Source organism: Triticum urartu, chromosome 3A, assembly GCF_056163025.1.
Source record: "Triticum urartu cultivar PI428250 chromosome 3A, HENAU_Tu73, whole genome shotgun sequence".
NCBI lineage: Eukaryota > Viridiplantae > Streptophyta > Magnoliopsida > Poales > Poaceae > Triticum > Triticum urartu.
Window position 1 is genome coordinate 75,780,531 of NC_141875.1, and position 16,450 is coordinate 75,796,980.

The 16,450-nt window shown below is 43.5% G+C and overlaps 1 protein-coding gene across 2 annotated transcripts; it reads left to right on the forward strand.

Annotated features, from left to right (window-relative positions):
- Positions 1-6,119: 6,119 nt before the first annotated feature.
- Positions 6,120-9,531, forward strand: LOC125542935 (uncharacterized). 2 transcript variants are annotated; one of them, XM_087546422.1, is made up of 4 exons: positions 6,120-6,481; positions 7,207-7,667; positions 7,777-7,903; positions 9,329-9,531. In XM_087546422.1, the coding sequence occupies exons 2-4, from the start codon at positions 7,589-7,591 to the stop codon at positions 9,522-9,524; spliced, it is 402 nt and encodes a 133-aa protein (XP_087402548.1). In that variant the 5' UTR covers positions 6,120-6,481; positions 7,207-7,588; the 3' UTR covers positions 9,525-9,531. The 2 variants fall into 2 exon arrangements, 1 of the variants encoding a protein (XP_087402548.1); XR_015618214.1 differs by lacking the exons at positions 7,777-7,903; positions 9,329-9,531 and having other exon boundaries at positions 7,207-7,371; positions 7,475-7,536.
- Positions 9,532-16,450: the final 6,919 nt, after the last annotated feature.

The window sequence follows — 16,450 nt, forward strand, 5'->3', positions numbered from 1 at the left end:
ACATCAAGTTTGATCCGACGGCCAGGATCGCCTCATTAAGAAATTGCACGGCTGAAAGTATTTTGGACGCGCGATCGAACGGTCCAGAGTGTACATGCCCTGAGAAGGCTTCATACATGCTCAGAATGTAACAATGGGATTGAGTTGTTGCAGTTTGTAAGACTGTTTTCTCCATTGATGCTTGCAGATGGTAGTTGTTAGATCTTGGCTTGGAATCAAGGGAAGCAGGTGATGTCTACATCAGAACCATGTACTCCGATTTTGGGATGGAGGGTTAGTATAAAGTTGAGACGCTAATTTTGGGATGGAGGGAGTAATTGGTACGGTACCAAGTAGGGCATATTGGAAGTTGAAGATGAACAGAATCTCTGACTGTTTTCTGTTTGGTGACTGCTATTTTTGGCTCATTAGCGCCGTGTTGGATACAACCGCTCTCACCGTCTCCTGCTATCACTTCGCCGGAAGTCATTCATTGATGCACTCGCTGGTTGCAAATCTTGCTCGCCTTCCCTGGTAGAAAATTTTGTTGTTGATTGTAGTGAAACAGAGACAACAGTTGCAACGAGAAAGCCTGTGGTTGTATCTTGCTGTTTTAGGTTGCAACATTTTGTGTCTAAAATGGATGTAGCAAAATTTATTGCCGGACCTAGCAAAATCTACTACGGTTGCAGCAAAAAAAGATCAGCGTCATCGTTGTGGGTCACAGGTTAGAAAAATGAAAACGATTGAAGCCAAAAGCAACATTTTTTGTTGTACCAAATATGTGGCGCTCGTTGTAGCTTTCTGCTATGCGATTGCAGCAAACAAAGTTTGGCGTCTCTTCGCATCGGTGCCATGGTTGTAGCAAATCGCAACTTCCATTGTAGCTTTTCCCTATGTTGGTGCAGCAAAAACAGTGCCACCGTAGTCTGCCCTTCGCACCCGATCCATAATTGTAGCATAACCCAACGCCCGTTGTAGCAGGGCACTGACGGGTTGCAGCGTTTGTGAAGGCTGGTTGCGGCTTTAGCTTGGTCTCGCGGAACAACCTACAGCAGGTTGCAACTCCCGCACCCCCGACGACACTATCGGAGAGGAGGGCGTGTGCGGGCAGCCATGGAGCATTAACGAAGGGAAAAGTGGAGGTCAGTGAGGATGAGTTCATGAAGGGAGCAATTGGGGAAGAACAGGTAAAAGAGAATGAGAGGACTAGGGAGAGAGGTAGAGGATAAAATTGCCAAGGAGACAAGGGTATCGGAGAGGAGGGCGTGTGCGGGCAGCCATGGAGCATTAACGAAGGGAAAAGTGGAGGTCAGTGAGGATGAGTTCATGAAGGGAGCAATTGGGGAAGAACAGGTAAAAGAGAATGAGAGGACTAGGGAGAGAGGTAGAGGATAAAATTGCCAAGGAGACAAGGGAGAGACAGAGGATAAGGTTGGCTAACAGAAAAAAAAACTGCCTGCAAGGGCCGCCTATTTGTTTCCATCCAGCTTTGTTTTCCTTTTTGTTTTCTAAGCCAAAACGAATATGTAGTACACCTTTTTACTCCCATGTTTGATTGGCTGCCGATGATGCATAAAAATGCATGTAATATCGGATTGTCCGATGACGATCATTTCTTAGTTGATAGTAGGAATTTATATACTCCCTCAGGTTGGTTGGTCATCAACAACAGGATTTGGACGGTCGATAGACTGCAACGTTGTGGATGGCCCAACTGCCACTTATGCCCGCAATGCAAGCAAGTACAGGAATCGGCGGCCCACCTCCATTTCCAATGCAGGTACATCGTAAGGGTTTGGGGCATGCTTAAGAGTTGGCTTGGGCTACACGATGTCCAACCAACGGATTGGATAGCAATGGTGTTAGTTAAGGTTTGGTGGAGACGTAATGCTACACATGACCCAATCACGTCGACCACTTATATCTTTGATGTTGCTTGTCTCTTGGAAAATTTGAAAGGAGCAAAACGCCCGGGTTTTTCGTAACAGCACGGTTCTGTTGGGAGTGTTGGTCGCCAAGATAAAGGATGAATGCTCACTTTGAAGCCTGGCGGGCGCAAAGCATTTGTAATTTGGTCTTGGGCCACGAACTCTAAATTCCTCTCTTAATGAAAATGACAAATCTTTTGCCTAGTTTCAAAAATAAAAATACTCTATCGGATGGAATCGGTTCAATTTCTTTCTATGAATTTTTTAACGCAGGACCTGAAAGGATCATGCCGCCGGAAACTGCCCATGCAAGCGATTAGGTGAAAGATGCAAGTATTCAATATTTAATGAAGTTTTGTCCACGATGGGGCCAACTGTCATGGATTAGTCACTACACATATCCTAGCGTGAGGACTTAGTCATGAGGCCAACGAATCTACATAGTAGCTTGAGAGGGGTTGAGTGGGACGAGAGACACGATCTTTTTACCCAGGTTCGGCCCTTCACAGCCGAAGTAAAAGCCTACATCCTGCTTCATTGATATTAATCATGGTGATGCTCACGATTATAAGGGTGCTCTTTCGCTACCTCTACCTCGAGAGCTACTGACTTGTTTGTCTTAACTTGTTTATCTGCCTGAAAACTTGTCAAACTTGTCCCTCTTGGGATGCCCTGCCCCTCCTTATATAAGTTGGAGGAGTGGGTTACATATGGAGTCCTAGTAGGATTAGGACTAGTCTATTACAAGTGGAATCCTAGTCTTGCTTCTTGCTTCCCTTGTAAGATAAATATTCCTTACGCCTTTTCTCTTAAGCCGGCTCACAATAACATGAGTCGGCCCTCCCCATGAGCCGCCTTCTGGGCCACTGGGTCTTGTCGCTCCTTTGACCCGCCTGCCGGGTCACCAATGAGTCACCAGGCCTGACCGGGTCATCAGTGAGTCGCCAATCTTAAGGCGGGTTATCGATGAAACGCCAAGTCCCAGCCGGATCATATCTCTGGTCGGGTCATACCGCGGGGTATATCCCCGACACCATGTAGAATCATCTCTCGATTGTCCGGGTAGTGCTACCATCTCAAAGGATTCTCCTCCAAAAAATTCTTCATGAAATCTTCGATGAGAACCTGAAATATAAACTCACAAAGAGACAGCATAATGTGATGTCTTGAACAAATATATCTCAAGAAGAGACCCCCCCCCCCCCCCCGAAACCTGCAAGTCCTTAAGTCGTCACATACCAATCCATGAACATATTTTTAGAATGTAGAATTTGGTAGAGACTTGGTAAATAATCAACAAGATTGTCGCGTGATTTAACTTGCAAGATGTTTATTTCCTGCTTTTCTGAAGATTGGGGGGGGGGGGGCACTTAGGAGAAATATGTTTAGTGATATTACTCTTTATATCTTGTTTGCATTTGTGCAACACAGGCCGCATTATCCTCGTACATAATGGTGGGCGACTCTATCGAACCAATTCCACATGACTGTTGTATGTGGTTTATCATTCTGCGAAGTCATACACATTCACCTGATGCTTCAAATAATGAAATTATTTCGAAATAATTGGTAAATGTTGCCACCAGAGTCTGTTTTGAAGACTTTCATGATATAACAGTACCACCTAGGAATCACCTAAGTGCACAAATACATCATATGAAAGAAACTAAGTGGCGGTCATCTAGGCAATAGTAAGCATCCTTTTTGCGGAGCTTTATTTTGCAGTATATTTTTTGGAACTCAAAGAGAATTGTGCGTCGTTGCATTGAGAGAAAGGAGAACCAAAGTACAGTATGGTTACACCGAAGGCATCCAATATCACGGAGCATCTACTTAATACACCTACAACTCGCATGATAGGAGTACCATTGTCGTGCTTGAGCCGCTAGGCGAACAACCCAAGGCGCCATTCTCCCTTGATGATGTTTGCGACCACGCTGACAAGAGCAGCGATCGCATTGAAGATCTCCTATTTCGTGCAATGTGAGGATGATTAGAGAGTTGATTGCTTTGTGATCGGGGTTGTGGCTGAAGAAGTTGCCACTGTCCAGCATTCTACCAACATGGCATGTTGTTCTGGGCAGTGGCACTCCAATGCATTTGATCGAAGAACTTCAAACAAACAGACCTCACGAACGAGCATTGTAGGAGTAGATGACCAGTGCATTTGGGCTCTTGCAAGCAAAGTGGATAGCAGGGCTGATGAGGCAGCCCCCTTCGACGCAGCATGTCAGAGGTCCAACAACGGTTGCAAAGAACAAGCCAGCCAAAGAACTTGACGCCCCCTTCCGCGTAAAACTTGACTACACACTGGATCCACCTCTCATAGTCTATGTCGTGGACAAACTTCTTGGCAATCTTCTCCATGACCGCATTTGCGTGATCTTGGAAATGATAAGCACAAGTAAGGACATTCTACAATTGTGCATACATGTGCAAGTATAATATTTTTTTTTGCAGGTGAACAAGTACAATAATTTGACTAATGCAAAGAAACTTGCCAAAAAGAAATGGGAAATGTGCTGGTGATGATCTAATTGCCACTTGCACAATCCGGGAGGAAAAATGGATGATGTTAGTTTTGCTAGGTCTTCTTTAAAAAAAAACTTCCGTTAGGTAGCTCCGTAGCTGTGCTTGTGTTTTTTTTCTTTCTTCCACATCAGCTGTGCTTTACACCGATGGGCACGCGGGATAACGTACGCGTGAAAAACTCGGAAAAGAAAACAATCCGTTACGTCGCCATATTGGATTCGACATCTCTATTCCTAATGTCTCAGTTGGTAGGTCGCGTTTCGGGTTTAATTTTCGTCCCACATCACCCGGTCTTTTTTGATACTTCTTTGATACTTCCTCCCACCTCACACTGAGCCGCCATGAACCAAAAAAACCTCGTACTGAGGCTCCCACCCGCCCCCACGCACCCATCTACAAAGCAAAGGAAAAAAACCTACGAAAATTAACCAATGAAAAAAACCTACGAAAATTAACCAGCAAAAAAACCTAAACCAATCGCACGCACGACTCTCCTGCCCTCCACTCGCACGCCCGACTCTCCTGCCCTCCACTCACACCCGACTCACTGCCCTCGTTCGCAGCCGCCCTCCATCCCTTCGCCGCCGCTAAGACCCCGCTGGATCTCACCGCCGCCGATCTCCTCGAGAAGACCCTGTCGGATCTCACCGTCGCCGATCTCCTAGAGAAGACCCTGCCGGATCTCACCGCCGTCGATCTCCTTGCGAAGATCCCACCGGATCTCGCTGCTGCCGTAACTCCATAAAGCCGCCGCCGCCGATCCCCTCCAGAAAACCCCGTCGATCCCCTCCGGAAGACCCCGCCGGATCTTGCGTCGGGGCCACGGTTCTGGATCTCCGTCGCAGGGCGGTTTCAACCAGAGGTATGGATAGGAGAAAACTCAAACGCAGGGCTGTTTCAATCATAAGTATAGCATAGCGGTTTCAACCCCATGTATTAACATTGTGATGGATCTAGCCGGCGGCCTTGAGGAGAGGAGCTCGACGAGCGGGCAGGGTGACCCCATGCCTTGGAGACGGCGACCCTCAACCCCTTGCTGCTATGGTGCACTGGGCACATCTGTGACGAGGAGGAGGCGAGCCACAATTCATCACCTTCCTCGTCTCTCTCATGGCTGTGCACAAGGTAAACCTCATTTGCCCCCCATCTTCTACTCCAGATCAATGGGCAAGCCTGGGCACGTCTGAACTGTGCACACCTTTTGTGAATTTTTACTAGGCCTCTATATGTGCTTCAGATTATGTAGTTTGCAGTCTTGACTCCTCTGCATTAACGTTTTTTATGGTCTTCTCATCATTGTCAGGATGTCCGCACCCCGAGCCGAGCTCTGTTTGACCGGAGGACAAGCAGAGGAAAGGCGAACAGGGGTGATGACGTGGCTCCTGAGCAAGGTGAACATCGGTCATTTCTTACAACCGCACTTCATTTCTTACATTGTTTGCTCCTCTTATCAAGGGCACATCGGTCAGATGCATCCTTGAAAAAAGGGTACATTGATCAAGTAGTCTCCTGATGTTTGCACTCGCTGCTTTATAGCGTATTTTTTTCATATGATTTTGGATATTTTGTTTCCGTACTGTACCTTAGTTTGGAATTCATTTTGTAGGCACCTTATCTTGGGCCCCTACAATAAGTAAACTCAACATGCGTGATTCTGATTAGAGGCAACCCGATCGTTATTGAACATATTGATGATTCCTGTTGTGTATTCTCAAGGAATGGTCAGGTTTAGTACTGTAACTATTTTCTTATCAAATATATTTGGGTGGTGCTCAAAATGCAGAGCTGAAAAGCAAGAAACGTAAAGCCACCTCTGAAGATAAGTTCACCATGCCTCCCAGAGTGTCACCCCGCTTCGTTGAACTTAATGGAATAAGATCAGATCAGAATAACCTTTGTAAACTAGGCAACTGAATCATTTCATTGTTGCTTGTCCATGTAACGAAGAACTATCATTTGGGTACCAAGTTCCACTTCAGGCCAGGAAAATTTCTTATAACTTCAAAACGGCAAGGGATGCACCATTGTCTTCAGGTCTGGTATGTATATTTAATCAATCAAAACAAAAGTTTTTGATAATAATCAAGAATGATGAAATTTTGGACTTTAGACTATATCAGTGACAATTTTCATGATAAATTACAGAAAGTTTGTATCTAGGGGATATCTTCATGTCGACTTACGTTTAATATTAGGATATGTCCCCTCATGTGCCAGTTTTGAGATATCTTAGAAGTTCACGATCTGGTTTTAGTTCCTGCATCTTTTTCCACCTTTCTGTAGAGATTTGAGTAAAACTTAAATGTCTAGATGCATATAAGCTTGTGAGTTAATTAATGCTAACTTGATGGTCCAAACTAAATTCTGCAAATATGACCATGACAGAAAGATAAATGGAGGTTTAGAGGCAGAGTGGATGCCTGCACCAACTTTATAGGTTGAACTACGTTTTGCTAGATGACTCAAATTTCAGAACGCGAGCATTATTTTTTGGGAATGCAGTTAACAACAGAATCAAGTCAAGATGAAAAATGGAGAACTATTCAATATTGAGTTTAATTCCTTTCTTGCAGAGCACCAGAGATGAGTGAGGAGATTATTAAATATTGAATATAATTCCTTTCTTGTATCCATGGTCGATCTATTGTACTCTGTCGTTTTCCTTAGTGAGAACGACACTGCTCTATCGCTTGCTTATTTAAGATCATGGTAATCATTTTTGCTAGCCTATGTGTATTCTAATTTTCTCCCCTTACTGTTGCAGCCTTGCAGGTTGGAGTGCAGCTTTCAGATATCTTTCTTTCCTTGGGATAGTTGGAATGGAATACTATGACTAGATATACAATGGTAGTGTTATCAGTGTTCGGCCTTCAATGATTTCGGTGCAGCATGTCTAGACCATCAACGGCAATTTGAGCTCCTTAGTGAAGTAGGTTTGTAAGGCGTTGCTTCAACTCAAGAAAATCAATGGCCACAATCGGGAAGTTGACTGACAATCCAAAGAGAGTGCCAATTTTCAATCTCGTGTTTAGGTGCTTACATCAATCTCGTGCATAGTCTCGATCACCACCACCGGGGCAGCTACTTCTGCTGGAGGGGCTGGGCGCCGCCGTGCGGATGCTATCACCCATGCGCGCAGTGATGGCATGGTGGCCGAAGAAGGCCGTCTTCTGGGGAGCCGCGCGCTGGCCGCCATCTCCACCCGCGGCCACACCAACAAGACAGGTGATTTTAGGGTTGGTTCTGTCTGAAACCAAGCTGGCAGGTGAGCCAAATCAATCATTTCACGGTTCTTAAACAGTACATAACATAATGCTAATTGTGTGTTTTTCAGTAATATGCAGAGAAGGTTCGCCTGACATAATGACCAACGAGAGCAAGTTGTTTTTTCTTGATGAAAATGATAGCTACCACTTGATGAGATTTAGCAATACAAGCATTTCCTCTAATTTTATTTGTAGGTAATCCTTTAAGCTCCAAGGAAATAGCTGAATGTCACTACCAAATTAAATTACATTTGTACAAAAAATACGTGGAGTTATGTGATCTGCAAGTGAGCAGCTCTCTCACCAACGAGTTAATAACATTAAAATAGGTAGCAGTACCAATTTTTCCCAGTAAAAGTGATTTTTTGTTTTCTTCATTCAATTAACCATCGTTTTGATCGATGATGCATAATAGAAATATGCATTCCTTTACTGTTTTTTCTCCATAAGATCCTTTTATCACTCATTAAAATTTTGCAAGTTCTTGCCATACCCGAAGCTTCCATTATCGCTGACTTCGCCGGAATGCCTGCACCCATGTTCCAGGTGCCAATAATGAATCCTGTGTTTAGGTGCTTCTACATAAATCCCGTGCATAGTCTCGATCACCACCACTGGGGCAGCTACTTCTGCTGGCAGTAGCACTTCCCTCTGACATGTGTTTTTTTGTCGTTGTGTGCTTCTACATTAATCTTGGGTCGTTGTATTTAGGTTCTCTAAGGCCTAAACTGTGACTTTTCTTAATTGTATGTGTTACAACTCGTTTTACTGTACTAATTTATTCAGTTGCACCAATACAAGGTGTGGAGAGTTTGGGTTCGGAAGGTAGTTAGCCTACAAGAGAAGGGGGTTTAGTATTTTCTTGATGGCACATGTTGGAAGGTGCCATCTTTATTTCTCTTATCTTATGGGTTTCCTCACAATTGTTTTCTTACAATGTGCACAATTTTGCAACAATAAACATTGGCTGGGTATATACACTTGAATAGATGATCTGGTTACATAGCATGCACCCCGAGGAGTTTCAGGAATTATGATGTGTTGGTTTTATTTGGTTGAAACCATTAATGGTTGTCCGAGTTACTTGACTAGGACTGTTTGGGCATGAAGTGTGTGCTCTATAACTCCTTCCTATTGGATATTTTTGCTCTCCTTATTGCACATGTTCCTGAGAAAAGTGAAGTACTTATGTCGATAAGATGTTGATTCTCAAAACTCTTAACATCTTATAGTGTATCGGTAGTGTTAAAACAAAAATAGCGATTACTTTTCTCGTGTTATCATCTATTGTGTTTCTTCTGTCCTTGATTCCAAAGGAACTGTAGTAATTACTTTGCCTAAAGTTTGTGTTATTTCCATTTACGATGTGTTCAACTCAATTGTGTTACTAAAATACTTTTATCGGCGGATATTTATCAAGAACTAACATGTCACCACTTTGATAACAACCTTAGTTTTACATGCATTAGTTTTCTAATTAAATGTTGTCGTTGTAAGCATCAAAACTATCTTCTAGATTCACAACTTATGCTTATGCCTCCGTTTAAAAAAACTAGCTTCTACAGTCACAGCCTTGCTGGGAGCCAGGGTGAGAAACTAAATGCCAACATGGTTGTGCAGGTCTGCAGGAGGTGCCTTTGAGAACTTGATCAGCTACTCGAGCTTCATTGTCAGCGAAGTCTCCACTGGGTTGCCCAGATCTGTCCTGAATTGCTTCATTGATGACAATTTGGAGAAGGCTCCGCTGACACTTACAAAGGATGTTTTCCTTTGTTGGAAAGACGAGGATACGCTGGAGATAGACATGGGGTGGTAAGAAAATGATGAGTTACTGATGATATTATGCTTGCTGGTCTAAACCTGCATGTATTATGTCAGTTTGTTGTTAAGAGTATCTTGAAAATATAAAGCCACTGGATGGCCAGGCATTCTATACTATCGTCTTTCCAAGAGCCCACATTTCTGCATGTATATATTTGTTGTACAGCCTATGCTGGTTTGCCTACAATAATTATCAGAAGGTAATATGCAGCAGCCAAATTCTCTCGGTCGACGTTGATTTTGTCATGTTCTTAAGCAAACCCTGCGTACCATATTCCTCAAAAGGTGAAGAGGACGGGAAGACACATGTGCTAAAGCAAAAAAACAGTATATTTAGGATCTACCCCTTAGCTTAATTTACAAGTTGTGTGAGCCTGCTCATATATCGATATTGATTCAGCAATTCTCAGGATAGCATGAAATCTATTCTTTTATTCTGCTAGAATTGACTAACCAGCATTAAAATTCGTAATTGTAACCAAATTACGTATGTGTTCCTATAAAAAAAGAGAGAGAACAATGCATTTCAGCATGTATGTCTCGGCTCCTATAAAAAAGAGAGAGAACAATGCATTTCAGCATGTATGTCTCAGTGTGGCGTGCTGTAGCGGATCACAATATTCTTCTAGGTACGTATGATAAGTTGCACAAGCATCTCTGTACTGCTTTTCGCATATATCTTCATTTTCTTCTACTGTAATGTCGTCGGTAGCTGTTTGCTCTATTTCTTTCCTATCTGTAGCGCGCTTCTCTTTTGATTTCATGCTTCAATCAAATCAAATCGACGGCATTAGGGGATTGCATGCTGATTTTTTGTTTTTCTTTCTTGGAAGTAATTAGGGGATTGTGATACAGTCTCCAATCTCACGACTGATACTCTCAGTCGATGCTATATTAGTGTAGTGGTGGTTGTGCGGTGGAGGTGGGGCTTCGTCCTTCAGGCAAATCGTGCAACATGGATCTGGTCTGATCCAGACAGATCTGGCGCTGGCAGCCCGTCCGGCGGCGAGGGCTGAGGCCAATAGGGGCCGTGTGCGGCCGGCGCTGGCGTGGATCGGTGGGCAGTGCTGGTGGCGTGGCTGAGGTGGTGGAGGTGCGTGCACGTCCTGGAGTCCGGTTGGGCCTTCCTCCCCGGCTTCTGGACGACAGCGTGCAGCGCGGGCGGGCTTCTCTTGTGCCCATCTTTGATGGTGATGGCGGTGGATCTGAAGGAAATATGCCCTAGAGGCAATAATAAAGTTATTATTTATTTCCTTATATCATGATAAATGTTTATTATTCATGCTAGAATTGTATTAACCGGAAACATAATACATGTGTGAATACATAGACAAACAGAGTGTCACTAGTATGCCTCTACTTGACTAGCTCGTTAATCAAAGATGGTTATGTTTCCTAACCATAGACAAAGAGTTGTTATTTGATTAACGGGATCATATCATTAGGTGAATGATCTGATTAACATGACCCATTCCATTAGCTTAGCACCCGATCGTTTAGTATGTTGCTATTGCTTTCTTCATGACTTATACATGTTCCTATGACTATGAGATTATGCAACTCCCGTTTACCGAAGGAACACTTTGGGTACTACCAAACGTCACAACGTAACTGGGTGATTATAAAGGAGTACTACAGGTGTCTCCAAAGGTACATGTTGGGTTGGCGTATTTCGAGATTAGGTTTTGTCACTTCGATTGTCGGAGAGGTATCTCTGGGCCCTCTCGGTAATGCACATCACTTAAGCCTTGCAAGCATTGCAACTAAATGAGTTAGTTGCGGGATGATGTATTACAGAACGAGTAAAGAGACTTGCCAGCAACGAGATTGAACTAGGTATTAGAATACCGACGATCGAATCTCGGGCAAGTAACATACCGATGACAAAGGGAACGACGTATGTTGTTATACGGTCTGACCGATAAATATCTTCGTAGAACATGTAGGAGCCAATATGGGCATCCAGGTCCCGCTATTGGTTATTGACCGGAGACGTGTCTCGGTCATGTCTACATTGTTCTCGAACCCATAGGGTCCGGACGCTTAAGGTTACGATGACTGTTATATTATGAGTTTATGCATTTTGATGTACCGAAGGTTGTTCGGAGTCCCGGATGTGATCACGGACATGACGAGGAGTCTCGAAATGGTCGAGACATAAAGATTGATATATTGGAAGCCTATGTTTGGATACCGGAAGTGTTCCGGGTGAAATCGGGATTTTACCGGAGTACCGGGAGGTTACCGGAACCCCCCGGGAGCTATATGGGCCATGATGGGCCTTAGTGGAAAAGAGAAGAGGCAGCCCTACATGGGCCGCGCGCCCCTCCCCTCCCTTGGTCCGAATAGGACAAGGAGAGGGGGCCGACCCCTCTCTCTCTTTTCCCCCCTCCGCGAATCCTATTCCAACTAGGATTGGGGGGGGGGGGGATCCTACTCCCAGAGGGAGTAGGACTCTCCTGGCGCGCCCTCCTTGGCCGGCCAGCCTCCCCCCTCTAGTCCTTTATATACGGAGGCAGGAGCACCCCAGAGACACACAAGTTGATCCATGTGATCTATTCCTTAGCCGTGTGCGGCGCCCCCAGCCACCATAGTCCTCGATAATATTGTAGCGGTGCTTAGGCGAAGCCCTGCAGCAGTAGTACGTCAAGATCGTCACCACGCCGTCGTGCTGACGGAACTCCTCCCCGATGCTTTGCTGGATCGGAGCCCGGGGATCGTCATCGAGCTGAACGTGTGCCAAGAACTCGGAGGTGCCGGAGTAACGGTGCTTGGATCGGTTGGATCGGGAAGACGTACGACTACTTCCTCTACGTTGCGTCAACGCTTTCGCTTCGGTCTACGAGGGTACGTAGACAACACTCTCCCCTCTCGTTGCTATGCATCACTATGATCTTGCGTGTGCGTAGGAAATTTTTTGAAATTACTACGAAACCCAACAGTGGCATCCGAGCCTAGGTTTTATGTGTTGATGTTATATGCACGAGTAGAACACAAGTGAGTTGTGGGCGATATAAGTCATACTGCTTACCAACATGTCATACTTTGGTTCGGCGGTATTGTTGGACGAAGCGGCCCGGACCGACATTACGCGTACGCTTACGCGAGACCGGTTCTCCCGACGTGCTTTGCACATAGGTGGCTTGCGGGTGACAGTTTCTCCAACTTTAGTTGAACCGAGTGTGGCTACGCCCGGTCCTTGCGAAGGTTAAAACAGCACCAACTTGACAAACTATCGTTGTGGTTTTGATGCGTAGGTAAGATTGGTTCTTGCTTAAGCCCGTAGCAGCCACGTAAAACTTCCAACAACAAAGTAGAGGACGTCTAACTTGTTTTTGCAGGGCATGTTGTGATGTGATATGGTCAAGACATGATGCTAAATTTTATTGTATGAGATGATCATGTTTTGTAACCGAGTTATCGGCAACTGGCAGGAGCCATATGGTTGTCGCTTTATTGTATGCAATGCAATCGCGCTGTAATGCTTTACTTTATCACTAAGCGGTAGCGATAGTCGTGGAAGCATAAGATTGGCGAGACGACAACGATGCTACGATGGAGATCAAGGTGTCGCGCCGATGACGATGGTGATCACGACGGTGCTTCGGAGATGGAGATCACAAGCACAAGATGATGGCCATATCATATGATTTATATTGATTGCATGTGATGTTTATCTTTTATGCATCTTATCTTGCTTTGATTGACGGTAGCATTATAAGATGATCTCTCACTAATTATCAAGAAGTGTTCTCCCTGAGTATGCACCGTTGCGAAAGTTCTTCGTGCTGAGACACCACGTGATGATCGGGTGTGATAGGCTCTACGTTCAAATACAACGGGTGCAAAACAGTTGCACACGCGGAATACTCAGGTTATACTTGACGAGCCAAGCATATACAGATATGGCCTCGGAACACAGAGACCGAAAGGTCGAGCGTGAATCATATAGTAAATATGATCAACATAGTGATGTTCACCAATGAAACTACTCCATCTCACGTGATGATCGGACATGGTTTAGTTGATTTGGATCACGTAATCACTTAGAGGATTAGAGGGATGTCTATCTAAGTGGGAGTTCTTAAGTAATATGATTAATTGAACTTAAATTTATCATGAACTTAGTCCTGGTAGTATTTTGCAAATTATGTTGTAGATCAATAGCTCGCGTTGTTGCTTCCCTGTGTTTATTTTGATATGTTCCTAGAGAAAATTGTGTTGAAAGATGTTAGTAGCAATGATGCGGATTGGATCCGTGATCTGAGGTTTATCCTCATTGCTGCACAGAAGAATTATGTCCTTGATGCACCGCTAGGTGACGGACCTATTGCAGGAGCAGATGCAGACGTTATGAACGTTTGGCTAGCTCAATATGATGACTACTTGATAGTTTAGTGCACCATGCTTAATGGCTTAGAATCGGGACTTCAAAGACGTTTTGAACGTCATGGAGCATATGAGATGTTCCAGGAGTTGAAGTTAATATTTCAAGCAAATACCCGAGTTGAGAGATATGAAGTCTCCAACAAGTTCTATAACTAAAAGATGGAGGAGAATCGCTCAACTAGTGAGCATGTGCCCAGATTGTCTGAGTACTACAATCGCTTGAATCAAGTGGAAGTTAATCTTCCAGATAAGATAGTGATTGACAGAATTCTCTAGTCACCATCACCAAGTTAGTAGAACTTCGTGATGAACTATGATATGCAAGGGATAACGGAAACGATTCCCAAGCTCTTCGTAATGCGGAAATTGATGAGGTAGAAATCGAGAAAAACATCAAGTGTTGATGGTAGACAAGACCACTAGTTTCAATAAAAGGGCAGAGGGAAAAAGGGGAACTTCAAAAAGAACAGCAAGCAAGTTGCTGCTCAAGTGAAGAAGCCCAAGTCTGATCCTAAGCCTGAGACTAAGTGCTTCTACTGCAAAGGGACTGGTCACTGGAAGCGGAACTACCCCAAGTGATTGGCAGATAAGAAGGATGGCAAAGTGAACATAAGTATATTTGATATACATGTTATTGATGTGTACTTTACTAGTGTTTATAGCAACCCCTCAGTATTTGATACTAGTTCAGTTGCTAAGATTAGTAACTCGAAACGGGAGTTGCAGAATAAACAGAGACTAGTTAAGGATGAAGTGACGATGTGTGTTGGAAGTGGTTCCAAGATTGATATGATCATCATCGCACACTCCCTATACTTTCGGGATTAGTGTTGAACCTGAATAAGTGTTATTTGGTGTTTGCGTTAAGCATGAATATGATTTGATCATGTTTATTGTAATAAGGTTATTCATTTAAGTAAGAGAATAAATTATTGTTCTGTTTACATGAATAAAACCTTATATGGTTACACACCCAATGAAAATAGTTCGTTGGATCTCGATCGTAGTGATACACATAATCATAATATTGAAACCAAAAGATGCAAAGTTAATAATGATAGTGCAACTTATTTGTAGCACTGCCGTTTAGGTCATATTGGTGTAAAGAGCATGAAGAAACTCCATGCTGATGGGCTTTTGGAATCACTTGATTATGAATCAGTTGATGCTTGCGAACCATGCCTCATGGGCAAGATGACTAAGACTCTGTTCTTCGGAACAATGGAGCGAGCAACAGATTTGTTGGAAATCATACATACTGATGTATGTGGTCCGATGAATATTGAGGCTCGCGATAGGTATCATTATTTTCTGATCTTCACAGATGATTTGAGCAGATATGAGTATATCTACTTGATGAAACGAAGGTCTGAAACATTTGAAAAGTTCAAAGAATTTCAGAGTGAAGTGGAAAATCATCATAACAAAAATGAAAGTTTCTATATGATCGCAGAAGTAAAATATTTGAGTTACGAGTTTGGTCTTCAATTAAAACAATGTGGAATAGTTTCACAAACTCATGCCACCTGGAACACCACAGCATAATGGTGTGTCCGAATGTCATAACCATACTTTATTAGATATGGTGCGATCTATGATGTCTCTTACCGATCTACCACTATCGTTTTGGGGTTATGCATTAGAGACAGTTGCATTCACGTTAAATAGGGCACCATCTAAGTCCGTAGAGACGACACAATCTGAACTGTGGTTTGACAAGAAACCAAAGTTGTCGTTTCTTAAAGTTTGGGGTTGTGATGCTTATATGAAAAAGTTTCATCCTAATAAGCTCAAACCCAAATCGGAGAAATATGTCTTCATAGGATACCTAAAGGAGACTGTTGGGTACACCTTCTATCACAAATCTGAAGGCAAGACTTTTGTTGCTAAATTCGGAGTTTTTCTAGAGAAGGAGTTTCTCTCGAAAGAAGTGAGTGGGAGGAAAGTAGAACTTGATGAGGTAACTGTACCTGCTCCCTTATTGGAAAGTAGTTCATCACAGAAATCTGTTCCTGTGACTACTACACCAATTAGTGAGGAAGCTAGTGATGATGATCATGTAACTTCAGATCAAGTTACTACCAAATCTCGTAGGTAAACTAGAGTGAGATCCGCACCAGAGTGGTACGGTAATCCTATTCTGGAAGTCATGTTACTAGACCATGACGAACTTGTGAACTATGAAGAAGCGATGGTGAGCCCAGATTCCGCAAAATGGCTTGAGGCCATGAAATCTGAGATGAGATCCATGTATAAGAACAAAGTATAGACTTTGGTTGACTTGCCAGATGATCGGCAAGCCATAGAAAATAAATGGATTTTCAAGAGGAAGACGGACGCTGATAGTAGTGTTACTATCTACAAAGATAGAATTGTCGCAAAAGGTTTTCGACAAGTTCAAGGTGTTGACTACGATGAGAGTTTCTCACTCGTATCTATGCTTAAGTCTGTCCGAATCATTTTAGCAATTTCCGCATTTTATGAAATCTGGTAAATGGATAAACAAAACTGCATTCCTTAATAGATTTATTA

Excerpts from the sequence above, each read along its gene's own strand:
- LOC125542935 (XM_087546422.1), top strand. The coding sequence starts at position 7,589 with ATGGTGGCCGAAGAAGGCCGTCTTCTGGGGAGCCGCGCGCTGGCCGCC. Across the intron at positions 7,668-7,776 it reads CGGCCACACCAACAAGACAG|TAATATGCAGAGAAGGTTCG; the intron begins GTGATTTTAGGG and ends TGTGTTTTTCAG. Across the intron at positions 7,904-9,328 it reads TCCTCTAATTTTATTTGTAG|GTCTGCAGGAGGTGCCTTTG; the intron begins GTAATCCTTTAA and ends ATGGTTGTGCAG.